The sequence below is a fragment of the Zea mays genome, chromosome 3 (assembly GCF_902167145.1).
Source record: "Zea mays cultivar B73 chromosome 3, Zm-B73-REFERENCE-NAM-5.0, whole genome shotgun sequence".
NCBI lineage: Eukaryota > Viridiplantae > Streptophyta > Magnoliopsida > Poales > Poaceae > Zea > Zea mays.
In genome coordinates, this window is record NC_050098.1 from 71,337,689 (window position 1) to 71,365,105 (window position 27,417).

General features: G+C 46.6%; 1 protein-coding gene across 2 annotated transcripts; it reads left to right on the forward strand.

The window, feature by feature from the left end:
- The first annotated feature begins 4,714 nt into the window (after window positions 1–4,714).
- Window positions 4,715–26,803, forward strand: LOC103650196 (uncharacterized). Of its 2 annotated transcripts, none has more exons than XM_023301937.2 (3): window positions 4,715–5,027; window positions 8,024–8,071; window positions 23,451–26,803. In XM_023301937.2, exon 3 carries the CDS (start codon window positions 23,613–23,615, stop codon window positions 26,421–26,423), a length of 2,811 nt encoding a protein of 936 aa, XP_023157705.1. In that variant the 5' UTR covers window positions 4,715–5,027; window positions 8,024–8,071; window positions 23,451–23,612; the 3' UTR covers window positions 26,424–26,803. The 2 variants fall into 2 exon arrangements, with proteins under 2 accessions (XP_023157705.1, NP_001333980.1); NM_001347051.1 differs by having other exon boundaries at window positions 4,760–5,027; window positions 7,992–8,071; window positions 23,451–26,631.
- Window positions 26,804–27,417: the final 614 nt, after the last annotated feature.

Consider the following 27,417-nt stretch of genomic DNA (forward strand, 5'->3'; position numbering starts at 1 on the left):
AAGGTTTTCCTTTTATTTATTTTATTAAATAAACAAATCTACACATATACTAATCCTTAGTTAACCATAAAATTGGAATGTACATATTGTAAATGGAACTAATTTATTTAAATAGAGAATATTCCTATGAACATTTTGCAATTTGAATCACTAAATTTAGAGTTCATATGCAAAAGATATGAAATAAACAAGTTTGGGAATTTAAAATATAAAAATAGGTCTAATTCTATAATTATTTAAAAGCCTAGGGTTCAATCTGCAAGATTACAGGGGCCTGCGTGCGAAAACCAGGGATGATGAGTTAATTCTGATTAACCCGAGGGTCTCTTAAGCAAAACTACACGCGAAAGGGTATCGGGCGATCTCAACCGTTAGATCAGAAACCAACGGCCGAGATTAGATCTGCGGCCGAGGGTGCGCGCGCGAGCGGGCGAGCGCTGACAGGCGGGCCAGCGGCGTCAGTGACCGAGGGGGGCACTGACCGATTGGGCCCAGCGCTAGGGGACACGGGCGCTGACAGACGGGCCCGGACGTAGGGCGCGCGTGCGCGAAGCGGTATCCCGTGATCTGGGCCGTGTGATCGAGATCGGACGGGAGAGATCAAACCGGGAGGGGTGAATGGCTGCGGGCGGCGCCGCTCCTTCCCGCGATGGTGAAGTCGCCGGAGTTGGGACGGGTGCGTGCTACAGCGGTTTCGGGGTCGCCGGAGTTGGTCAGAGAGGGGGAAGACGACTCGGCGAACTCGATGGCGGGGTTGTGGCCACGAGACTGAGGTCAGAGAGGGGGAATCAGCGGAAGAATAGCTCTAGGCGGGCCGGGGTAACTCCGGTGAGGAATTCTGGCCGTGAGAAGAGGCAATCAGCCGTGATAGGGCTCGGGCTAGTTCCAGTAGAGGTGGGGGAGCACTCTGGGCCAAAGCCGGGGCACTGGACGGGGTCGGGATGGTCGGACACTGTGCGGGCGTGGCGAGCAAGCGCGGTCGCACGACGGCGAGGCCAAATTGGCTAAGGGTAGGCGCGAATAGAGTAAAACAAACACGGGGGCGGGTGTCTCACCTCGGGGCGGAGCTCGGGGTTGCTTGGCGTGGCCTCCGGCGAGCTAGATGACCGGGGAGGCGGGCACGGGTCTCCAGCAAGGTCGGACGACGTGGGCAGAGCGCGAGCGGGGCTGCGTGAAATGAGGCGGGGGAGTGAGTGTGGGCGCGGGCGGGGCTCAAAAAGGGAGCTGGGCCGCGTGGGCGGACGTCGTGGCCGAAGATTCCGGCGACGTGCGCGCGCGCTGGTCCACGGCGGGCGCGGGGAGGGCGAAGCTGACAGGGGACGTCTACAACGCAATGAGAGAGAGAGAGCGAGCGCGCGGGGCAACAGCTCGGCGACTGGCAAAATGGGACAGCAAAGCGGAGAGAGAAGAGGGGCGCACATGCGAAGAAACCAGCGCCGACAGCTTGGCCCCACTGGGCAGCGAGCGAGAGAGAGAGAGAGAGAGGAGAGTACAGGGGAGGGAGTTGCCGCTGACAGGTGGATCCCACCTGTCAGGCGGCGCAGGCGCGTGGGCGCGCGGCCTGGCTAGGCCGGCTGGGCTGCTTTGCATTTTTCTTTTTCCCTGGAATTTCTAATTGCTTTTCCATTTCTTTTTCTCTAGGGTTTTCAATTCAAATTCAATTCAAGTTTCAAATTCAAACATGTGCAACAATTCAAAGAATATTTAAACTCAGCATGATGCAACATTTCATGACTCATAGTGTTTTGGCAAAAATAAATAATTAATCCCTCCTTAATTAAGCTATTTCTACTCAAAAGGAAAGAGAGAGAGGGAATCTAGAGATAGATAGAAACTAGAGAGAGAGAAGAGTAACACTTGAATTTGGGTGATAATTAGAAAGAAATTTTATACCCCAAATTCAGGGTGTTACAGGTGAGACGAGCCTGCCCCCACATTTGGTGCCATCAGAGATCTTTTCTTGGATGGGTCAACAATGCGGTGCAGGATGCCTTCTTGATCTACAATGCAGGAGAGGGATCCAAAGCGGAAGATCTCCCCAGCATTGAAGGTGACCGTGATGTTGAAGATGATAGCCATGGAGTTGTCGTGTATCAACGTCGCACCCCCTACCTAGCGCGCCACTTGTCAGTGTTTATGACCCGACCACGCACCATGGGATTCTCCATGTGATGCTTTTGAGTAGGACGACGTTGTTGACTGCGACTCGATGGTACGTGCAGGAGCACGTCGGATTGCACAAGGGTTTATACAGGCTCAGGCCGCAAGAATGTGTAACACCCTACTTCCTATTAAGGTTGTATGTTGGAATTACACTGGAGTATACGTATTACAAATGAGATGAGGGTGGTGGAAGATGAATTCTCCTGTTGATCTAGTAGCTTGTGGTTGCTTCGAGAGGGCTAATGAGCTTTGGAGTGGTGCTAGGATGTGGTAGATGAGAGATGTCATGAGATGTTTTCGTAGGGGTACCCCTCGGCCTTATATAGGTGACTAGAGGGTTATCCATTTACAAGTTGTGATCACTATTCATTCTACCTAATTCCTCCTTTATCGTGGCATGTATTCCTACTTATCCGGAATTCAATCGCTTCCTTAGCCAAGTTAACACCGAGTGTTTAGCCCTTCATGTGTACGCAACCTCTTCGCTCGAGATATCAACGCTTCGGTCTGCACATAACTCGGATGTCCGGTCTTCATCTTCTTGGATCAAGCTCGCCAGGCCTGATAGTGGCCCGATGGCCTGTCTCGCTAGCCACACCATCGGGAGGCCCATTAGATGGCCCACGTTGTGTTTCTGTGTTCATGAGGACTCGGAGGATATCTATCCCCACAGGTATCCACCCAGACGGGTGTGAATATGGGTGAAGATTTTGAACCATGGATGCACCCGCACCGACTCGAAGTTTCACGGGGAGTGGGTTTCTATTCCAACCAATGGGTGACCTACGCCCGATTCGAAATTAGGTTTATTTTTATTTTACACAAAAATAATTAAGATACAATAGTAATTACTTTGAATAAGTAACTTAGCTAAAGATCCATGAAATATTTTTGTTGCTGCTCAACGTGAGAAGTCTTAAAAAGTTAAATTTTTTAGATATCATTGAATTATAACTGGTACTTAATTGCTTATATCTGAATTATTGTTTAAAATTGTGCACTGAGTAAAATATACGCGGGTGACCCGAAACCCGACAAGTTCGGGTGCGGGTTTAGAATTGCACCCGCAGATATGATCACGAACAAATTTAGATAGACTTCAAGAGTATGATCGTAGACGAGTTCTTACTCCACGTGACCCATTACCATCTCTAATCCCATTCTTCCTCTCACAAACATTACAAAACTTCTAGAACTGTCGTACTACTAGAGAAGGTTGAGGGTCAACCCACCTCCCCTCAATCATAAGGTCGTCGCAGAAAGATAGGAAGGACAAGCATTATGGTACAATTGGGGTTTTCATATAATTAATACAATAAAACTAAAAAAAGTTATATAAAATGTACAAATATATTTTATTATTTACTCTATTAATATGTTAAATTTTTATTTCTAGTTCGTCCTATGTTAAATGATATAAAGTAGAGAAAATTCTATCTAATATAAAAGTTTAAAAATAATATAATTTTCATTTTTATATTTTTGATATAGAATAATTAGAACATAAAATTTGATATATTGCTAGACTATATAACAAAGTATATCTATAATTTGTAAGATTTTTTTATGGAAATAAAAACTCGATTTAATGGTAGTTTTTACTGATTGGTAAGAGACATGAGGTGAAAGTCGACAAGTTGACACCTTTGCAAAATACTCACATTAGTCATCAGTATAACTATATAAGGTGTACTTTTACCTAGAAAATATTTCACTTCACAAATGGTGAGCAATAATATTATTCAGATCAGATAGATATAAATTTAAATATATAAAATTGCACTTAATACAATTGTTATCAAATACGTTTTCTAATTTACACATCTTTTAGAAACAACGAAATAATAGGATTTGCCATATCCTTGAGTGAGTAAGGAGTGTTTATCATGATTCTATAACAAAATTTTTAAAAAAGCTAGTCAGAGCGAGCGAAATATCCTAAGTCTAAAGTTGTAAACTCTATAGAATTTTAGAAGGTATAGTATAACTTTTTTAGAGTAACTCATTTGTTGTTCCTTTTGCTATCTCCAACAACCTTACCTATCACACGTCTTATTTCAAACTCCATTGTAAAATCACTGTAGCATATAGTATAAAACAGTATAAAACAATATTTTACACAACCATATGCATGGTCCGGTGGCCACAACTTCAGAGTTTTACAGCAGAACTACTTTGGAGCGGAAAAGAGATATACCAAACACTATAGATATACTCCCTCCGTCCTAAATAGTATTCGTTTTAGTTCTTAATTTATGTCTATATTTAATTAGATGATAATGAATATAGAATATATATTGAACATATAAATTAGTATTGTATGAATCCATTAAAAAACTAAAACAAATTTTATTCTGGGACAAACGGAGTACCTTTTCTATCTTTCCAAAGGCACAAAACCATGAATCTAATGGCACTCACGTAAATAGACGATTCAATCAAAGGCAAACTGGATGGCAATTTAGCAAATGTTAGCAACTCTAGGGGCAAAAGTTATGGCAAAATTGAAAATTTCAAATGGGGCGGTGGCAAATTTTGCCGCGATCTTCGTCTAAAAGAAGGAAACCCACTCCTCCAAGGCTCCAACCTCCTTCCCTCCTCGCACTCTGTGTTGCAGACCTCCGCCACCGGAGGTTCCTGCGGGTGCGTTTGCCCTGACAGAACACTGGAGGCCCCTGCGGGTGCGCTACCCCTGACCAAGCAACCACGGACTAGTCTACCGCCGTCCGCAGCATCCGTTCACCTTCACCCCGCCTGCGCGCTCTCTCTCTGCGACGACTGGGTGGGCTACTGCAGCCGCCGCCGCCCTACGCCGGGTGCCGAGGCCTTCGCCGGTCTCTTCGCTGGTGACGAGCACTCACCAGGTATTCCCGACCCTTCCTTCCCTTCCGGCTAACCGAGTACCCAAACCCTAACTTAAGGCTATTTGGCTATTTGATGCCCACTAACGTCAAAAAATCGAACTTGTTGCAAAGATTATCGGGTTGTACATGTGTTTTTTCCTTCATGTTCCTTTACTTCTGGCTACTGAAAATCCTGATTTGTTCAGTCTGTCTATGAAATTCAGCGAGAGAATTGGTTCTCTGACACCTAAATGTCTGAACTCCAGCGAGGGAATTTGTTCTTTGACACCTAAAGAACCCAGGTTTTTAGAAATATACAACTGACGGGTCTCAGTTCACCCAAATAACCCTCTGTTAAGGAATCTAGCACGCTGTCATATTTTCCAGGAACTCCACACACTTTTCTCCTCTGCAGCCTCTCTTCACTCTTCTTGGACCTTAGTCCTCGGAAAATGACTTAATTCTCAGGGTAACATCACCATTGGAGAGAGGAGGCAATTAAACTCAGTGGGCAACCAAACCTGTGCTTCGCAGAACAGGTTAGCCTAAGTCATGCAACCAAACACCTAGCTCTTGCCTGCAGCTAGCCTGTCTATCTCAGCAACAACAATAACAAAGCTTTTATTCCCAAGCAAGCTAGGGTAGGGTAGAGTCAAAAAGCCCAATATAACCCACCATTTAAGGTTTGGACACATAGATAACTATTTTTCATGCACTCATATTCAAGCTTAAATCTTTAGTTCACCCTTTCAAGTTTTTGTCTTTCTCTTTCCATTGTTATCACACCTTAGGATCCCACTACGCATTGGTGACTATGGACATGTACAAACCATCTCAATGGATGTTGGATAAGCTTTTCTTCAATTGGTGCTACCCTAACCTATCACATATATCATCATTTTGGAGTCTATCCCTTCTATATGGCTACAAATCCAATGCAACGTACGTATTTTCGCAATACTTGTCTGCTGAACATGTCATCTTTTGGTAGGCTAAAATTATGCACCATACAACATAGGGGGCGTTTGGTTTGTAGGGACTAATTTTTAGTTCCTTATTTTATTTCATTTGTCTTTAAATTGCTAAATACGGAAACTAAAACTCCATTGTAGTTTCCATATTTGGCAATTTAGGAACTAAAATGGAATAAAATGAACGGATTAAAAATTAGTCCTTACAAACCAAACACCCCTATAGTATACCTAATCGTCTACCTATAAAACTTGCCTTTTAGCTTCTGTGGTACCCTCTTGTCATATAAAATGCTAGATCCTTAACGCCACTTCATCCATTCTGCTTCGATTATGTGGCTAACATCTTCATTAATATCCTCGTCTTTCTGTAATATTGATCCTAAATATCTAAAAGTGTCCTTCCCGGGCACTATTTGATCTTTCAAACTAATATCTCCTTCCTAATGTGTAGTACAGTAGTAGTGCCGAAATAACATCTCATATATTCAGTTTTAGTTCTACTGAGTCTAAAACCTTTGGATTCTAGAGTCTCCTACCACAACTTTAGTTTCTTATTTACTCTTTCTCGACTTCCATCAACTAGCACCATGGTTTTTAAAGCGGTAAGGCGAGACAAGGCGTTGGACCACCGCCTGGACGCTTAGGCGTCGCCTAGGCGACGTCTTAAGAACAATGACTAGCACTACATCGTCCATAAAAAAGCATACACCAATGCATATCTCCTTGTATGTTCCTTGTGACCTTGTCCATCATCAAGGCAAAAAAATAATGGCTCAAAGTTGATCCTTGATGCAGTCCTATTCTAGCCGCGAAGTCATCACTCAGACGATGCTCGATAACTCTCCCCCATAGCTTCGTAGTATGACTCATCAACTTAATTCCTCTATAATTTGTGCAACTTTGAATATCTCCTATTTTTGTAGATCAGTACAATATACTTCTACACTCATCAGACATCTTGTTTGACTAGAAAGTATGGTTGAACAAAACTTGGTTAGCCATACGATAGCTATGTTTCAGAGGCATCTCCATACCTCAATTGGGATGCCATTATAGCTCATCCCATACCCTCTTTCATCTTTTTCAATGCCTCTCTAACATCATATTCTTGGATCATACGCACAAAGCGTCTATTGGTGTCATCAAAAGAGTCATCGAACTGAAAGGTTATGTTCCCATTCTCAGTGAATAATTTATCAAACACTCTCGCCATCTATGTTTGATATCTTCTTTCACCATGAGGTGCTATGTTTCATCCTTAATTAGGTGCTCCGTTTCATTCTTAATGCATTTAACTTGGTTAAAGTCCCTTGTCTTCCTCTCACAGAATCTAGCCATATATGTCATTCTCTTCTATCTTCGTACTCAAACGTTGGTAAAGATCATCATATGCCCTACCCTTTACCACTCTTATATCTCATTTTGTAGTCTTCGCTGTTATCTTGCACTTTTCTATGTTGTCCACAATCCTATCATGGTACGAATGTTTGCAGCATTGTCTTCTTAATGGTCCTTTGGACTCCTCGTTCCACCACCAAACTCTATTTTAGGCCAAGCCAAAATAGAAGCCAGACTAGACTTAAGCTAGGCATCCAAACAGGACAATATAATTCCTCTTCTTCCTTTTTCTATTTTTCTTTTTTGCCATATTAGCGGGCTAAGGTTTGTCTCGATTTATCCCTTCTCCAGACCCCACTTATGTGGGAGCCTCCGGTACTAGGTCGGCGTGGCGCTTTTGTATTTTATTAATTATTGGATAGTACGGAGTACTACTATTATGATTTAATTGATATAGATTTTGATGTTAGTCTTTTAGTCAGTCATATTTCAGCAGTTCTAGGTATAATCTGTTTATGGAACTACTGATTGTTACCATTTTGTTGTAATCATATACCCTTCATGGGTACAAAAGAAGTGAAGAAAGAAACCATCAAGTCTGTCTATATCATCGAATTGCAATATGTAAAAGTCATACCATTATATCCTTATTCTTGATTGACTTGTCTATCAGGCTGCTTCATCGTGAAAAATTGTTGCATGCAGCCACGCACATGGTTTGCACTATCCACCTACACAGTGATCTATGCTTCTGTAAGTTCTTTCTCATTGGCATTCAATCCTTTTTTCTTTGTGATGCTATACATGTTCCTTTGCAGTAGTAACCTTTATGTCCATGTCTGCATTTTCTGCATCCTTGTTGTGGGGGCATTTTTACCATGCTTGGTATTTTTCAAATTTCATGGCGAACATCATGTCACTATAACTTTGTATGCTACACACTGTATAATGTAGTTGATTGATATAGGAATCTTGTGTTGGGTTTCATTTCTTGTCAACTTGTACATGGTTGGACACAATCAAATGAATTTGATTGCTAAAGATCATGTCAATATGGCAGCAGAGTTCCTGATCATATTGCCATCGCGTTAGACTTCCTCCAGTCACAAATACTTGATGTTTTGGACAATGATGCAGTCCCTAATGTGTAGCTTTGACTACTCTTTTTTTATTAGGATATTTACAAAATCCAATATTTTGGTGATATTGTCATGAAGAACACACATGTATGGTGTTCGAATGTCTTATTTAAAAGTCATGGTAAAGTATCAAAAAAATTCTAGGGTCTTGTTCAAATTGTGAAGTATTTGTAACTGGAAAGAGTAGTTCTGTAGGTTGTTTTTTTCCTTGGGCAGCACTACTTGGGTAATCCATGGAAAAATGATTTGTATCGTGGTAAGCTCCCATGGTGTTGCTTAGCAAGTCAAGGTTTCCTTGTAGCAAAGTGATGAACCAAACACCTCATGCCATCATTTTGAATGTCATTGCCATGTTCCAATATTTTTTATACTATTCATGTTTGTACATACCTAGGTGTGATCTCCTCTGCACGATAGAATGCATACGCTTGGTTAGAAGTGCTAGGCTTTTTTTCTCGAATGCACAAGAGAGGTGCACAACATTATATTAAGGACTGATACCATAGTGCAAAAGGCACCTTACGTTGGCCAAAAACAAAAATACAGGAATGGATCCATAGCAGGCTCCAAAAATATATTACCTACTAAAGCCTCGGAATTGGGGCCGTTTGGAGAGCCATCCTGCTAGTTCCCATACTTCCCTTAACTTTTCTAATAGTTGCTTCCAAGTTAGGAGTAAGCCTGTCAAACACACGACCGATTTTGTGGTTCCAAAGGATCCGAAGTCCAATGTTAATTAAGGAGTTAAGCCTCTTTTGGCAATTCCTTGCAGCTGATCACTGCTCCTTTTCCATCACCGAATGGTGTCCCCTTCTCCCATCTGTGGAGCAAATTCCTAGAGGTTAACCTGTCCAAGTAGGAACCAAAAGTTCCTTGCGAAGACAACCTACAAGTAGATGGTCTATGGTCTTAGGATCTTGGTCACATAGTGGACATCGATCGGGATGGTTGAGCCCTCTCTTTTGTAGCCTATCTGCTGCCCAACACCTCCACAAGGTAGTTAACCATAGAAAAAATTTGCACTTAGGAGGTGACCATGAATGCCAAATTCTCTCCTAATGCCCAAATTGGGTGGATCCAATAAATAGGCCTTCATAAGCTGCTTTGGTCGAGTATTTTCCATCAGGTGCAATACTGAAGATGTGTTTGTCATCCTATTCCGGGTGTAGATTGATTGTAAGTAGGGCATCTGATAGATCAAGGAAATCAACAAGAACCCCTACTGTTAACGAACCTTTAATACCAGCCATCCATTTTCTAGCCATTAGTGCATCTTGAACGGTTCTGCTATTCTTAATCTGCTTGGGAACAACCGCAATCAATCTGGGAGCAAGGTTTTATATTCTGTTTCCATGAATCCATCGGTGTTGCCAAAATAAGGTTGAAGAATCACTCTCACTTTTAGTATACATAACACTTGAGAAGAAGGACCTTACCTTTCTAGAGAGCTGCATAGGCAGGAAGGCCCATGGCTTATCAGGATCAGTTTTGGCCACCCACGGCCATCTCATCCTCAGGGCTCATCCAAGTTTGAGGCTAAAGATACCTAGTCCTCCCAACTCAATTGATCTACATACTCTTCCCCAAGCCACCAAGCAGTGTCCACCTCTGATATCTCCTTCCTCACCAAAGGAAGCCTTTTCTAATCTTATCAATATCCTTGAGTGCTCTTGGATGCAAATCCACTGTCATGGCAAGATAGATGAGCCTTTGTGTCATCACATATTGGACTTGTACTTTTCTCCCAGCCCATTTCATTAGCTCGGTTTTCCATCCAGGTAATTGATCAGCAACTCTACCAATAATTGGCTGCACCTGACTTCTGGATAATTTCTTTAAGGACAGAGATAAGGGAAGGATGAGATTTCACAGGGGAGCTGCTGCTGTAGGACTGCCATCTCATCTTCACATCGAATGGGATACACACTACGGGCTCGTTTGGTTCGTGCTCTCCCAGGCAGTTGCCTGCCAGGCAACATATCCTGGCCCGAGCGCCTGGGAATGCTGCCTGGGCCAGGCAAGTCTGGCCACGAGTAAACCAAACAGGCCCTACTTTTCTAGACATTGATTTTCAATCCTGATACTTCCCAAATAGCTTTAAAATGTTGAGCACAACCTAGATACCATGCTCCCTTAGTCCCTTGGTTGTAAGAACATAACCACATCATCTGCATATAGGGATATTCTATGTGGAAGGGGTCCGGAGGACAGTGGTTGCAACAATCCTTCCTCTTCAGCTTTGGATACTAAAGTCCAAGCACATCCATAACTAGAATAAAAAGCATAGGTGAAAATGGATCACCCTGTCTCAGCCCTTTTCTATGTTGATTATTTCCCCTGTAACTCCATTTAAAAGTATTTGTGTGGAGGAGGTGGCCAAAAGGACACTTAAAGATGTCTCCAACTCTTCCCAAAGTCGAGTTTCTAGAGTACTTCCAGTCGGAAAGGCCAAGAAATGGAGTTGAAGGCCTTAGTGATGTCAAGTTTCAGAAGTACACTTTCCCTTCATTGTTAATGAATAATCTAGCAGTTTGTTGCACAAGCATAAAGTTATCTTGGATGAATAGGCCTTGAATGTAGGGACTTTGCCGTGGTGAGACCATATCTTGCAACTTTTGAGCCAATTTATTTGCAAGGACCTTAGTGGTTAGTTTGGCCATGCTGTGTACTAAATTGATAGGTCGAAAATCCTTGACCTCATCAGCTCCCTCCTTAGCAATAAGAGTTACCAAGGCTATATTCAACCTATCAAATTGAGCAAATTTCCTACTTCAAACTGCTAAGATTACTGACATAACATCTTCCTTGATAATCGGCCAACACACCTTGTAAAATTTGCCTGTGAACTCATCTAGGCCTCGATTATCTGATGGTAGCTGTTTAATGGATTCCTAGACCTCGTTTTCAGTAAATGGTGAGTCCAATTTCTCCAAGTCATAAGAAGGCAGCCCCAAGTAGTTCGGATCAATGGATATGGATATGTCCACCCTGCTGCCTAAGAGCTTATTATAGCATTCATCAACTAGATTGCCCATCTCGCGTGATTAGTGTATGTGTTATTACCTGAAACTAGCTTGGCAATAAAATTCTTTATTTTCTTGTATCTAGCATGCATACGGAAGAGTTTGGTGTTGGCATCCCCGACCTTTAGCCAATTAATTCTTGATCTCAAACGGGAAATGGTGCATTTAAGAGAGGATAGAGCAAAAGAATGCTTTTTAAGCCCCTGCTTTAGCCATTCTTTCACTAGCGACAGTAGTTGCATATCGTGGGCAACTTCAAATTGGTGTAGTATTTCTCTTACTAGAGCAAGCTGGGAAGTCACAAGCCCAATCTTTTTATCACTCTATCCTTGCAGGGCTCTTGCAATTTTAACTTCATTTCATAAGTCAGAAAGGGGCAGTTGCTTCCACACATCGATGTCCACGCGTCCTGAACAGTTTCCTGAAATCCCTCCATTTTTGGCCAAAAGGACTCAAAATGGAACCTTCGCTTGCCAGAACACTTGCTTTTAAGCCCAAGAATTAAGGGACAGTGATCTAATTATTTAGAAGCAGCACTCTAAAGAAGAGTATTAGGAAACAGGGATTCCTAATCACCATAGCGAAGAGCTTATAATAGCATGTCACCAATTTTACATTTTGTTAGTTGCCAAAAGCAATTCAAGAAATCTTGGTTGATTGGGTTGCATGTTGGGGTTGAGGATATCTAAAAGCTTGGGTCGAGCGAGCGAGGTAGTAATCAGGTTGATGAGCCATGCTATGCATATACTACCAGTGTTTTTAAGGCGTCGCCCCTAGATGACGCCTAGGCGTCCAGGCGCTCGAATAATTCTAGGCGTCTTGCTCGCCTAGGCGTTAAGGCGGTGGTCCAATGCTTCGCCTTGCCTTAAGAACACTGTGTACCACACATAAGTAGTTGTAGAATATCAATACAAAGTGATGCAAAAAGCAAAAAAAAAAACAAAGAAAATAAATTTGGCAATATATGCTAGCCAATGGAACTGTCGATCCACCCACTGTAACCCTACGGGAGTCGAGTTCATGCACACAACTGCCTTTTTCCTTGTGCCTTGCTCCTTGCTTTCTCTTCTCAAGCAACCAAGTGCTGCCAACCACAAATCAACTGCTAGTAACCAACAACTTGCACCAGGCAGTAGTAAAATTGATTGCCCATGCTGTTCTCTTTTTTGTGTTTACAATTTCATCGTCACATGCTTAATTTTGCATGAGCTGTTGCTGCTCCCAAAGTTGCTTGGTCTTGTCCGCCATTGCTGGTAGTCCTCTTCAAACTCGACACTCTCCCATGTTTCACCAACGGAAACCTGCGCCATTTCCCCCTTCATGCCTCTCCACTGTTCCTCAGCTTAGGCCTTTTGATCCATGGGGTGCAGTTGCAGCGAAGCGTGACCTAGGCAGAATCAGAATGTCCGCCCTGCTTGACCTCCCCTTGACTTTGGACAATGTCCCTAGGTTGCGTAATGTTCCATTGATCCCAATCCATGAGACTAACCAAGACCTCGGTCTTCCTTTTTGTTGCCAAAATCAACTCATATTATGTTGATGTATCCATGTTATATGAACTCGGTGCAAATATGAGTAGAATCGGTGCCATGACCATGTGCTGCACACCGTGCATGATAATCAACCAACTTCTTTGGATAACAGACAGTAATTTTCTGAACAATGAGGAGTTTTCTTGCAACGCTCACAAGGCTCAGAGGAGGTGCCCTTCATGTGGTGATAGGGAACTAATATGTGTCTCTTCAGCAATCAAGGCAAACAACACATCAGCGATGTATGGAGTGGTGGGAGCATTTAGCAATTGCTTACGAATGTTAGCAAAACCAACACCTTCTCCCCTCAGCTACACCACTCACACACTGTTTTTGATGAAGAGTAGATCTGATATGAAGTAGAAGCTTTATTCTCAAGCTTAGCTTACAAGAGAGGATTACATCCCTATTTATAGAACATGCAAGGGCGCTGCTACAATAGGCCGGTTGCTACAGTATGCTGGAGCTACAATAGGACGTCTGCTACAGTAAGACAGGACAGCTGCTGCAGTACATGCCAGCTCTTTGACAGCTGCTACTGCTGCTACTACCTAGCTGTTAGCTACAGCTGACTTTCTAGAACTCTAAAGACTCCTTTATACTATTCTAGTGTATTAAGCACAAGACCACACATATTAGTTCTAACATTCTTCCCCTTAATGTGGGTGCTCTGTTTGATCTCCACCATGCCCACCTGGGTCTTGAGCTTCTCAAAGTTGATCTTTCCCATTGGCTTGGTGAACACATCTGCGAGCTATTGGTTGGTTCCAATCTGCTCGATGATGACCTGCCCCTTTTCCACGCAGTCCCTAATGAAGTGAAACTTGATATCTATGTGTTTGCTGCGGCTGTGAAGGACAGGATTTTTGGCCAATTCAATGGCCGACTTGTTGTCGATCCTGAGGACTGATGGCTGCACTGTCTGTCCAGTGATCTCACTCAGCAACCGTCCTAGCCAGACTCCTTGACAGGCCGCAGCTGCTCCAGCAAGTGGAGAGAGCTAAAATCCACTGTTTCTGCGACTGCCAAGAGATGGGGCAAGAACCTAGCAAGAACACCATGCCAGAGGTGCTCTTCCTACCATCGACATCACCCCCATGTCACTGTCATCGAACCAATCAGCTTCAACTCCTCTATCATCTTTCTCCGAGAATATGAGGGCCCAGGGTCATAATTGCCTGCAATATACCTGAGCAAATGCTTCACTGCTACTTCATGGTCTTTGCGAGGATCCTCCATGAATCTACTCACATACCCTACGACAAACGTGATGTCTGGTCGTGTGTGAGTCAAGTACCTGAGGCCTCCAACTAGGCTTCCATATCGTGTTGCATTTACCTTCTCAGCATTGCTGGCCTTGCTTAACTTAATCTTCTCTTGTATTGGCACCTTGGTGGGATTATTCAATTTCCCATCCTAGCCCTCTCCAGCAACTTGCGTGCGTATGCGCCTTGGCTGAGTTCAATGGCATGTTTGCCTTGCCTCATCTCTATCCCAAGATAGTACAGGAGAAGGCCCAGATCGCTCATCTTGAACTTTGCTGCCATCTCGCTCTTGAATTTGTTGATTTGCTGCTGCTCGAAGCCGATGATGATCAGGTCATCAACATACACCCCGACCACGAGCACATCCATCCTTCGTGCGTTGGGTGTATAATGCATGCTCGGATGGACACTTCTCGAAGCCGAGTGTGGTGAGCGTGGCGTCTAGCTTCAAGTTCCATGCTCGTGGCGCTTGGCGTAGCCCGTACAACGCCTTTCGGAGTCGCAACACCTTGTGCTCTCCTCCGGCGACGATGAACCCGGGCGGCTGCTGCACATGGACCACCTCGGCGAGCTTCCTGTTGAGGAAGGCGGATTTCACATCCAAGTGATGGACGCTCTAGTCCTTTGTGGTTGCTAGTGCGAGCAGCAGTCACACTGAGTTCATTCGTGCCACCGGCACAAATACCTCTTCGAAGTCGATTCCCTCATGCCGCATGAACCCTTTCGCCACCAACCTCGCCTTGTGCTTCACCACTTCTCCACGCTCGTTCTTCTTCACCTTGAAGGCCCACTTGAGCCCAATCGGTTTGCACCCGATCGGTGGGTCTACCAGCTCCCATGTCTTGTTTTCCTCGATCGACGCCATTTCCTCCTCTATGGCGTGCCGCCACCGCACATCAGCCTCTGCTGCTTCCAGCGTAGGTGGCTCCTCGACACTTGCCAATGTTTTTGATGAAGAGTAGAGCTGATATGAAGTAGAAGCTTTATTCTCAAGCTTAGCTTATAAGAGAGGGTTACATCCCTATTTATAGAACATGCAAGGGGCTGGTACAGCAGGGCGGGTTGCTACAGTAAGGCGTCTGCTACAGTAGACGGATGCTACAGTAGGACAGCTGCTGCAGTACCTGCCAGCTCTTTGACAGCTGCTACTGCTGCTATTACCTAGTTGTCAGCTACAACTGACTTTCTAGAACTCTAAAGACTCCTATACTATTCTAGTATATTAAGCACAAGAGCACACATATTAGTTCTAACAACGAATAGGCTCAAAATCAGATCGCAAGCTATGAAAAAATTGATATATGAGAAAATTCTCAATGAACTTGTTCTTTTTAGCACAACAGCTGGAACACCCTTGCTCACATTTAGGAACCATGGAGAGAAAAGTCCCATCAAAGGCGGTGTAATACTCCTCGATGGATATCTCATTCTGCTGAAGCTCATGAAGTTCTTGCATCCATGTAAGCAGAAGAGCACTACAATTATGAAAATATGAATATATTGCCCCTGCAAATAGTCCCAAAAGTCCTTATCAGACTTATGGTGCTCAAGGCTCATAATTAATGAGCATGGTTGTTAAAACGACGTTTAAATGGTAAAAAGTGTTTATGAATGTCTGTACGTTTTGAACACATCACATAGAACGTCTATGAAACACGTTTAAATGTCTGTTTTGCATCATTTAAACATATTTGGATGTTTAATTCACATTTCGGGCACTTTAGAGTATTTGGCCTACCAAAGGCCCACTATGAGGCCCATTAGCTCCCAGGTTAAGCCGTCTGCTTCCTGCTCCTTTTGCTCGCCTCCACAATCTGCATATTCACTAGGCGGCGCCTCCTCCAACAACGCCAGCTGCCGCAGTGTCCAGCTCTGACGCTCGTCGCCTAGCTCAAACTCACCTCTATCCTCCTTGCTCTGTTATACCCGTCACCATCCTCCTTGCCAACTTGATCCATTTCCTTTATGCTATTTGTTGTGTGAACTCAACTTTGAGTATAAACATATCCTATCCTATTGTTTTATGTCAAGTCTGAAAAGATGTTTCAACGTTCGTTTCAACTTTTAAATATTGAAAAGGTGGCTCCTAACGTTTTATCATTTTACCGCTGTAATAACCATCCATGTTAATGAGGGATTCATGCTGGTGACAATGGCACTCATGAAACATTCATCATCATTAATCCAAGCTATGACTGCAGTAGCACAAAAACCATCCTTCGACTACTCAACTGGAAAATCTGTCAAATGAGAGGCAACACCATGACCCCTCAATGTTGTTTTGACAGAAAATTTCCACTAACGATAGTTAGACGGACCATCAAGTTTCACAGGGAAACAATAAGATTGGCCTGATTGTGATATTTGCAAGTACCAACAACAGAAGGCTATAGACAATTTCCACTGAAGCAGGCAAGCAGCATGGCCGCCCGAGAGGATAGATTCCAAGGGAAAAAGATCGTGGATGAATTAGATATCCTATGATCCATGGTTTTGATAGCATGTTAAAGACAATAGCTTCATTAGTGGGGATGACTATATAGAGGGCCTCATGGGTCATATGGGCCTTCATATACTTAACATCTCTGTGTCGCATGCTGTTTCTCTTGGTTTTGATTTTTTAGTAACTATTGGGGGAATGAAACCCTAACTCTAACCAGGGTTGGGAGTGCATTAATATAACAAATTTAGGTGGGCCGAGGCCCATTACAATAGGGCATACAGTCACACTAACACCCCCACAATCTTGACTCTATCCTATATAGATGTTGAGACTGGACCAGAACTTGATGAAAATGGAGGGAAGGCCCTTGGTGAAGATGTCGACGAACTGTGAAGTGGTCGGGATGCAGAGAATGTGGACATCGATGATAGCGATATGCTCGTGAACGAAGTGGAGGTCGATATCCACGTGCTTCGTGAGCTGATGTTGCGTGAGATTGGTGGAGAGGTAGACCGTTTGACGTTGTTGTAGTATACGAGGGTGGAGCGTGCTGTGAAGCTCATGAAGAAGCTGACGGTGCCAGGAAGCCTCGGCCACGCCATTCGCCACAATGCGATACTCGACCTCAGTGTTGGAGCTGGAAACGACGGGCTGCCGCTTCGAGGACCAGGAGACGAGGTTGGTGCTTAGGAACACAACATATAGACAGTGGTTGTCAGTAGTGAAGTGATGAACCGAGAGATGTTAAATCATATGAGGGGCAACAAGGACATCATTAGGACAGTCAAAAGCGACTGTTGTCCTCTAGATGCTAAAGGGACTACAAATGACAGTCAAAAAGCGATTGCTGTCCTCTAGATGTTAAAGAGACTACAAAGGACAGTCAAGCTGTCCTCTAGATGCTAAAGGACTACAGAGGACAGTCAAAAGCGACTGCTGTCCTCTAGATGCTCAAGACTTATTCCATCATTCTCCCCCTAAGTCTTGGGCGTCGTCTTGTGGAAAAGTTGGGCCATCCCGGACCTGGAGCAAAGCTCAACAAACTTGATCTTCCCAAGGGGCTTGGTGAGCAGGTCTGCAAGCTGATCATTGGTGCTGATGTAGCGTGCCTTGATGCTCCCTTCTGCCAAGCAGTCTCGGATGAAGTGGTATCTCAGCCGGATGTGCTTGCTCCGTTCATGGAACACGGGGTTTTTGGCCAATGCCAGAGCGGACTGGCTGTCCACCCTGAGTTTCACCGCTCCAGTGTCTCTCCCGAGGAGATCACCGAGCAGTCGAGCTAGCCAGAGCGCCTGAGTCGAAGCAATGGAGGCCGCTATGTACTCGGCCTCGCAGCTGGACATGGCCACCACCTGCTGCTTGACCGACTGCCAGCTAATGAGGCACTTGCCGAGGAAGAAGAGGATCCCGCTTGTGCTCTTGCTAGTGTCGATGTCACCGGCGTGGTCGCTGTCGCTGTACCCGACAAGGTGTTCCTCCCTAGGACACCTCGGGTAGTAGAGACCGTGGTCGAGAGTCCCCGCAACATAGCGGATGATCCTCTTCACAACCTGCTCATGCTCCGTCGTCGGTCGCTGCAGGAACCGACTAACGTAGTCGACGGAGTATGCCAAGTCAGGCCGTGTGTGGACGAGGTAGCGAAGGCTCCCCACAAGACGCCGGTACTGTGTAGCATCCACCTCCTCCGTCGTGCTGTCGTGACTCAGCTTCAGCCTCTCCTCCATCGGAGTGAGAGCTGGGTTGCAGTCGGTGAGCCCGACCAGCTCAACAATGCGCCTGGCATAGGCGGTCTGGCGAAGTGTGATCTCGGAGTCTCCCTGGTGCACCTCAATCCCCAGGTAGGAGAGATGCCCCAGGTCACTCATTTGGAAGGTGGCCTTCATCTCTTCCTTGAACGCTGCCACCTCTGCATCCTTGGCGTCGGTGATCACCAAGTCGTCGACGTAGACACCCACCAGCAGGGCATTTACTCCATTGCCTCGCCGATAGATGGCCGCCTCGTGCGTGCTTGGCATGAAGCCCATCCTCTTGAGCTTGGAATCCAGCTTGGCATTCCACGCCCTTGGTGCCTGTCGTAAGCCGTAGAGGGCCTTGCGCAGGTGCAACACCTTGTCCTCCTTGCCAGGGATCGCAAAACCTGGCGGCTGGTGTACATAGACCTCCTCCTTTAAGTCGCCGTTAAGAAACGCCGACTTGACATCCATGTGATGAACATGCCAGCCCTCCAGGACTGCCAGCGCGAGGAGGAGTCGCACGGATTCCATCCGTGCTACAGGGGCGAAGGCATCGTCGAAGTCGATCCCCTCCTGCTGCAAGAAACCGCGTGCCACCAAGAGAGCCTTATGCTTGACGATGGTGCCGGCTTCATCCCTCTTCAGTTTGAACACCCACTTAAGGGTGATCGCGCGATGACCATGAGGGAGATCAGCGAGCTCCCAAGTGCGGTTCGTCTCAACCGCGTCCATCTCCGACTGCATCGCGGCACGCCAAGCCGCATGTTTCTCGGCCTCCGCGAAAGACCGAGGCTCACCATCGTCGCATGCAAGATGCAACTCTCCTGCCAGAATGCGAGACGCAGGGCCCGGCACCGACGGGTCGATGAGAAGGCCCTCCACCCTTCGATACCGCAACGGCTCGCCGTCGTAGCACGCGTCGACGCGCTCCTCGTCGCGGGAGAGCGGGGTCACGAGCTCCACTGGGTCGTGCTCGACACGAGCTGGTGTCGGAGAGGACGTTCCTGGAGAGGGTACCGTCAGTGCTGGAGTACGTGGTGGCGAAGAGCTCGGTGTAGCCGGATTCGTGGCTGGAGTGCGTGGTGGTGAAAAGCTCGTTGTAGCCGGAGCTGGAGAGCGTGGCGCTGGAGTCGGTGGAGACTTGGGGGCTGGGGTAGACCTGCTCGAAGAAGAGTTGCCTACTCCCCCAGCTCCCTCAAAGTGGACGTACTCGATGGTGAAGTCGTCGTACGTTGGAGTCGTGCCGTCGTCCACCGCCTTGTCCCACACCCATCCTCGCCCTTCGTCGAACACTACGTCGCGCGCCGTGCGCACACGCTGTGTTCCTGGGTCAAGGATGCGGTAGGCCTTCAAGCCCTCCGTGTAGCCAATGAACACCCCCGGGGTGCTCCTGTCGTCGAGCTTGCCGATGTGGCCAAGCTCCTTGGTGAACGCGAGGCAGCCGAAGACCCGTAGGTGAGAGACCGCCGGCTTGCGCCCATGCCAAGCCTCGTACGGTGTCATTCCGTTGAGTGCCTTGGTGGGCGAGCGGTTGAGGATGTAGACCGCTGTCACCACTGCCTCTCCCCAGAAGATAGACGACATTCCCCTTTGTTTGAGGAGAGCCCGAGCCATCCCTACAACCGTCTGGTTGCGCCGCTCGACGACGCCGTTCTGCTGCGGGCTGTACGGCGCAGAGTAGTGGCGCTGAACGCCCTCATCCGCGCAATATGACGCGAACTCAGCTGCCGTGAATTCGCCGCCGTTGTCGGTGCGCAGCACGCGCAGCTTGAGGCCGCACTCTGCCTCCGCAGCGACCTGCACACGCCTGATGGCGTTCGCAGCCTCTCCCTTGCTACCAAGGATCATCACCCACATGTAGCGGGAGAGATCGTCGACGAGCAGCAAAAAGTAGCGTCATCCTCCTGGTGTGGCTGGTGTCACCGGGCCACACAAGTCCCCATGCACGAGCTCGAGCCTCTCCTTGGCTCGGAAGCTCGACTGCTGGGGAAAGGGGAGTCGTCTCTGCTTTGTCAACACGCAGACATCGCATAATTGCTCCACATGGTCAAGGCACGGCAGGCCTCGTACCATCTCCTTGGCACTGAGCCGCTTCAGGGCCTCGAAGTTAAGGTGCCCGAAGCGCTCGTGCCACTGCCATGCCCCATCGTCTCGACGAGCAGCAAGGCAGCAAGGTTGTGCCACCTTCACATTGAGGATGTATAGCCGATTTGGACTCCTGTGTACCTTGGCAAGAAGACGACGAGAGGGGTCCCAGATCCTCATGACTCCGTGCTCGACCTCCACGCGCGAACCGTTCTCATCCAGCTGTCCCAAGCTTATGATAGAGTTCCTCAACGCGGGGATGTAGTAGACTCCGGTGAGCAGCCTGTGCTCACCAGATGCGACGGTGAAGACGACTGAGCCGACGCCCTTGATCTCTACGCCGGAGGCATCCCCAAACTTGACGGAGCCTCGGACGCTAGAGTCAAGCTCGGTGAAAAACTCTCGTCGGCCGGTCATGTGATGAGTGGCGCCGGTGTCGAGGCACCATCCTTCAATCATGTCTTTGCTGGAGCCGTCGCCGAAGAAAGCGCATGCTTTCGACTCATCAAGGTGGAGGAGTGCCGCTGCGGCCGGTGTCGCTGGAGATAGCTCGATGCTTGCATGTGCTAGGAGCAGAGCTTCCTCCTCCGCCTTCGCCTGTGCGACGTTGGCCTGGCCACGTCGTGGCTGTCGATAGTCCCTGGCCCAGTGGCCAAGCTTGCCGCAGTTGTGACAGACGTCGTCTCGTGCCGGCTTCTTGTTGCCGACGGCGCCGCCTTGGGCACCTCCACGGGCACCACCCTCAGCATGTCCTCGCGCCACGGCCTGGGCGCCTCCACGCGCCTTGCGCGGCTTGCCGCGTTTGCGGCCTCGTGTCGAGGACTCCCCCTTCTTCTGGTCACCCTGGCAGGCCTCCCACTGCTCCCGAGTGAGATGTAGCTTCCCGCCAATAGTGATAGGGCCAGAGGGAGCCTGTGGTTCGTCGCCGTCGACCACATTGAGACGACCTATCGCCTCTTCGATCGTCATCGTGGAGAGGTCTAGCAGAGACTCGATCGAGCGAGCGATCTGCTTGTACTTCTCGGGGATGCAACATAAGAGCTTCTCAACAGCTCTCTCCTCATCGTAGGTATCGTAGCCGAACTGCACCATCTTCTGCAACAAAGTGTTGAGGCGGAGAGCAAAGTCATCAACATCCTCACCTGGCTTGAAGGCCAGGTTCTCCCACTCCTTGCGAAGTGCCTGCAGTGTGGTCTTGCGGGCACGGTCGCTGCCGATGCGGGTCGCAGCGATGGCGTCCCAGGCCTCCTTGGCAGTCCGCTTCTGGGAAAGCGAAAACTGCATCTCTGACGGGACTGCAGCAATGAGGGCATCCAACGCCCGTCGATCCTCGTGGTAGTCGACGTCGCCGTACCGAACTGCTTCCCACATTTGCCGAACCTAGAGCCATACCCTCATCACCGCGGCCCACTCGACGTAGTTGGTCTTGGTGAGGGTAGGCCACCCACCGCCGGGACCGATGTCCCTGACAATGGCCTGGGCCCATGCGGCGACCATGGTACCGATCCGGGGAGGGAGAGTCGCGCCGCCTGTAGAGGCCGCGATCTCCGTCGACCCGGTCGCCGCCACCGGGAGCACCGCTGGCGCGTCTACGCCCGTCTGGGCTGCCGCCGCGTGCGCCCTCGCCCAGAGCGCCGTCAGCGCGTCGGCGCCTATCTGGGCTGCCGCCACGCGCGCCCCCATGGGGGTGCGCGGCTGCCCACTGTGTCGCCTGCTCTTGCGCTGCTTCCCTCGCTAGCCTGAGCTCTTCGTCGGTGTTGTCGTCGACAGAAGCAGAGCTGCCAGCTCTACTGCCGCGCAGAACCTCGAGCTCTGCTGCCGCCGCACGTGCAGCATCCGCCGCCTCCGCTGCTTCTACTTCGGCTCTCGCTGCTGCCAGTTCCGCTGCCGCCAGCCGTGCTGCCCTTGCCGCTGTCGCTGCAGCCGCTGCTGCTGCTCGCTCTCGTTCTTGTGCCGCGGCGACCTCAGCTTCCTGCTGGCGCCGCGCACTCGAAGTGACCGAGCGTAGGGACATGGTAGGCTAGTGAGGGGTCGCTGCGTGTGGAAGAGGCTGTCTCAGACGAAAGATTGCTCGTCTGAGCAGGAGAGGAAGGAACAGTTGGAGCTCTTGCTGCCGACTAAGTGTGGGGAGAGGCGCGGGAAGGAGATGAGCAAGAGATGTTTAGACTGCAGGATAGTTTGGCTCTGATACCAATTGTAAGTAGAGAGACCCCAACTCATAGTGTCATCCTCTTGATGAGAGTTAGAGTCCCTCTACTTACAACGATGGCCTCCCGAGAAAGCGTGACCATGAGGGGGAAGATTGCTGCTAGGAGAGAGGGTGGGTGGGAGGGAAGAGGAGAGAGGCTTAATACAATGTTGGGGAATGAAACCTTAACTCTAACTATGTTGGGAGTGCATTAATATAACAGAGTTAGGTGGGCTGAGGCCCATTACAATAGAGGCATTACGATAGAGCATACAATTACGCTAACAGTAACCAATTTTGGCAACTATTGATATAGGCAAAAAATTGCTCCCTACTTATTTTGGTCGCTTGGAATTATCAACCATTTAGCAAATATTCTTTTTTTTTGTTAAGAAGATCTTGGTGATATTCTAAAGTATAGTTTGGGATCTTCTGTCTATCACAATGCAGAATTGTTTATAACATTATCAGTTATAGTTATAGATAGTGCATTTTGTGATAAATGGGACAAAATGTTTGAGTTTGCAATATACTCCCTTACAACATTTCCATTTTATTGGGAATCGATATTACTGTTGATTGAAGGTCATTCTTGCACAGTTGTCTATTTGATCTCTATAAAACTATTGTTACTTTGTGAAATGGCATTTGGATCATTCAATTTCATGATGTGCAATTTATTTGGTAATACCATTTGCTTTTCTTATTCTTCCATAAATTGCAGGACCCCACATGCCTTAGGTCTATCTGCACCAGAAAGAAGTGAATCGTTTCAAGGTGTCTATATACTTTTTGGATGCTTTAAGAAAGGGCCTGGAAGCATTGCACGGGTAACATATTTGTCTGACAGCGATTGATTTTGGGAACCAATTTGGTAATCAGTACAATGGAGTGCAACAGAGAAGAAGCCTTGAAAGCCAGGGAAATTGCTGTTAAGAAGTTGGAAAGCAGAGATTTTGTTGGTGCTAAAAGGATTGCCCTTAAAGCACAGAGGATTTTCCCAGAGATAGAGAACATACCCCAGCTGTTAACTGTCTGTGAAGTACATTGTGCAGCAGAAGCAAAAGTAAATGGAATGTTGGATTTTTATGGAATTCTCCAAGTAGAAGGAACAGCAGATGAGGTGACCATAAAGAAGCAATATCGTAAGCTTGTCCTCTCACTTCACCCTGATAAAAACAGTTATGCTGGTGCAGAATCTGCTTTCAAGTTTGTTGCAGAAGCATACTCAACATTGTCTGATCGAACCAAACGATATGCATATGATGTCAAATGGAGGGCTGCTCCCAAAGTTGCACCAAAGCAGGCTACACAGCCGACACAACCAAATCAGGCTACACAACAGAAACAGGATGCAAAACCAAAGCATGTTGCTAAACCAAAGCAGGCTGCACAGCCAAAGCAGGCTACACAACCAATGTGGACTACAGAGCCAATCAACAAAAATAGCACAAATAGTAGTGCAGCAGGATATGGACCTTGGACATTTTGGACCGTATGCATTCACTGTAAAACAAAATATAAGTACCATGGTGACATACTCAATCGTCAGATCCGCTGTCAGAATTGCAGGCAGAATTTCTTTGCACACCAGACAAGTACAGAGGATGTGCCTTCTGCATTCTCATCAAAAACAGCAAATAGTGCTGCGCAGCAAGGCTGCTCTACAAATATCTTTTCTAGAGAGAACAAAGAGGGGCCTGTGATGGAAGGAGTTAAATTTTCAGCAAAGAATTCTACTGTACCAGATTTTGGTGACAGGAAAAACCTAGGTGGTGGGGTGGATACATCAGCAGGGCCAGGTTCTGCAGAAATCCCTACTCCACGGAGATCTTCTAGGAGAAAGGCTTGTGCTGATGCCAACAACATCCTGAATTCTCCAAAGAAAAAGAGTCGGACACTCAAAGATTGGTTCTCAAATGCTACCTCCAGTTCTAATAAAGTAGTTGATGATAATGTTGCCCATGCTGATGGACATGTTAGTGAACCTCATGTGTCTAGCAAAACAGATAATCAAGATAGTTGTGTTGTCAATGAAGGCAATAAAAGAAACACTAAAACAACTTGTGATCCACCTGCTGAGAAGCCTTGGAATACTGGGAGTTTCACGTACCCTGACCCAGAATTTTTTGACTTCGACAAGTGCAGAGATGTCAAACTGTTTGCAGTTGATCAGATATGGGCACTTTATGATGAATTCGATGCCATGCCAAGATTCTATGCTAGAATAAGACATGTTAATACCACCAACTTCAGAGTTAAGTACACTTGGCTGGAGCATTCTACAGTGAATGATGATGAGGAAAAATGGATTGATAATAAACTTCCTGTGGCTTGTGGGAACTTTACGTTAGGAAACACAGAGGAGTCACAAGATCCCCTCATGTTTTCTCACATGGTTTCGTGGGTTAAAGGAAGAAAAAGGGGTTCTTATGTAATATATCCAAATATAGGTGAGGTTTGGGCTCTTTATAAGGGCTGGAGTATGCAGTGGGTCTCAGATGCAGACAGTCATAGATCCTACGAGTATGAAGTGGTGGAGGTCCTTTCAAACTTCACAGTGGAAGCTGGTGTGACTGTTATCCCCTTGGTCAAGGTTAAAGGTTTTGTGAGTCTGTTTGCACCAGCAAAGGACAAACCATCATTTGTTATACCATCAAGTGAACTACTTCGCTTTTCCCACAGCATCCCATTTTTCAGAACAGTGGGAAACGAGAAGGTTGGTGTCCCTTGTGGGTTTCTTGAACTAGATACCGTATCGCTTCCTAGTAACCTGGACGTAGCATTTCCACCTGTTGATCTTGATTCATGTGTGGCTACCAATAGAACAATGGGCAGCGAGTCTGTTGATTTGACTGACAATACTACACCCAGCCATGGAAATGGACGAAGTGCTCATAAGGGCAACCATAGAAATGCAGGCAAGTGGAGAAAACAATCCGTTCAAACTCAGCAGCATAATGCCCGCCTTGCTAGCATGTCTGGTTATTCTGCTCCCCAAGTCTGTGCATCCACCTCTGTTTTCACATATCCAGATTCATTGTTCTACAACTTTGAAGAAGACCGGTCATATAATAAGTTTGAACGAGGACAGATATGGGCTCTTTACAGTGATTTTGATGGCCTTCCCAAATACTATGGTTGGGTTACAAAAGTTGATTCAGATCCATTTGGAGTGCACCTGACTTGGCTGGAAGCTTGCCCTCGATCAGAGCATGAGAACACATGGTTAGAGCATGACTTACCCGTGAGCTGTGGGACATTTAAACTTCATAACTGGAGGATGAAGTACGACATAAACGATGCATTCTCTCATGTAGTAGAAACACAAGGTGGTTCGAAGCGGAACTTTGAAATCCACCCAGAAGTAGGGGAAATTTGGGCGATCTACCACAATTGGTCACCTGGCTGGGTTCCTAGCAAAGATACCTGCGAATATGCCATTGGCGAGATAACTGAGCGCAATGAAGCTAGCACGAAAGTCTTATTTCTGACTCAGGTAGATGGCTACAAAACTGTATTCAAGCCAGACAATGAGAGGAGTATTCTGGAGGTGCCAACAAAGGATGACTTGCTGTTTTCTCACCGGATACCCTCTTTCCAGCTGACAACAGAGAAGGGTGGCGAGCTCTGTGGCTTCTACGAGCTGGATCCTGCTGCTATTCCTGATTCCTTCCTCTCTGCGGGTACCCACTGACTCGCGAAGGCTGAATTCGATTACCTCCGTCATTGAACTGGTGATATTGCATGCTCTTCTGGACGTTAGTGTGTGTGTGGGGGCAACTCTGGTTTCGGCCAAGCCTTGCCAAACCTACACACTCCACTCGGTAGGCCTCGGTGCCTTTTGTACTGTACTGAGCATACAATTTGATTCTAACGCTGATGCCTATGAAACTATAATCACCATTTGGTAGTGCTCTCTGCAAAACAGCTAGAAATTTAGTTTGTGTTCCAGGAACATGTTGAGTCTCAAATCCACTACTGTAAATTTAGCACTTTCTGTTTTTATTTGCCGTTGGTTTGTTGGCCTGATGATGCTATAAGGTCTAGTTGCAATGAATATCGTAATCTTGTGCAGGGGGCTAGGGGGGCATTATTTCGGTTTGCACTAACTGCTAAGGCCATTCCCATTTCCCAGTAGCTAGATCATTTTTACCTATTTCTGAGAGTGAGTTACAAGAGGTGTAGGATGATGGAATGGAAGTTTCACTCATGACAATGAAAGCTGATGATCTTAGCTTCGGCACATACGGTATGAAATGCACTCTTAATTTCCCTCTCGGACGATTGCTCAATTGGGCCTAATATGTTAGAAACATTGAACTGTTTCGTTCATATGGAACACAATTTACTTTTATAAAACTATGATCGTCTCTCTCTTTATTCGTATATCCGCTAATATTTAATGTTTATAAAATTCTCATAAAATTCTACTGAGATTGGGCTAGGAACCGACATGTTGCTAGAATAAAAAGCCTTAAAGTTGGGAGATGCAAACCCAAAATCCTTCCATTTGAAGGTCAATTTCAGAAATGAAAAACTCGTCACAAAACAACGTAAATGCAAGATTAATAGTCTCAAGAGGAAAAAAATAGAGTTGGTGCCAACCCAGCTTTCTTAAATACACGTCGCTTCGGATCAGTAAGAAAAATAGACCTCAGGCCATTTGGCTCAAAAGGTTTTGATGTTTA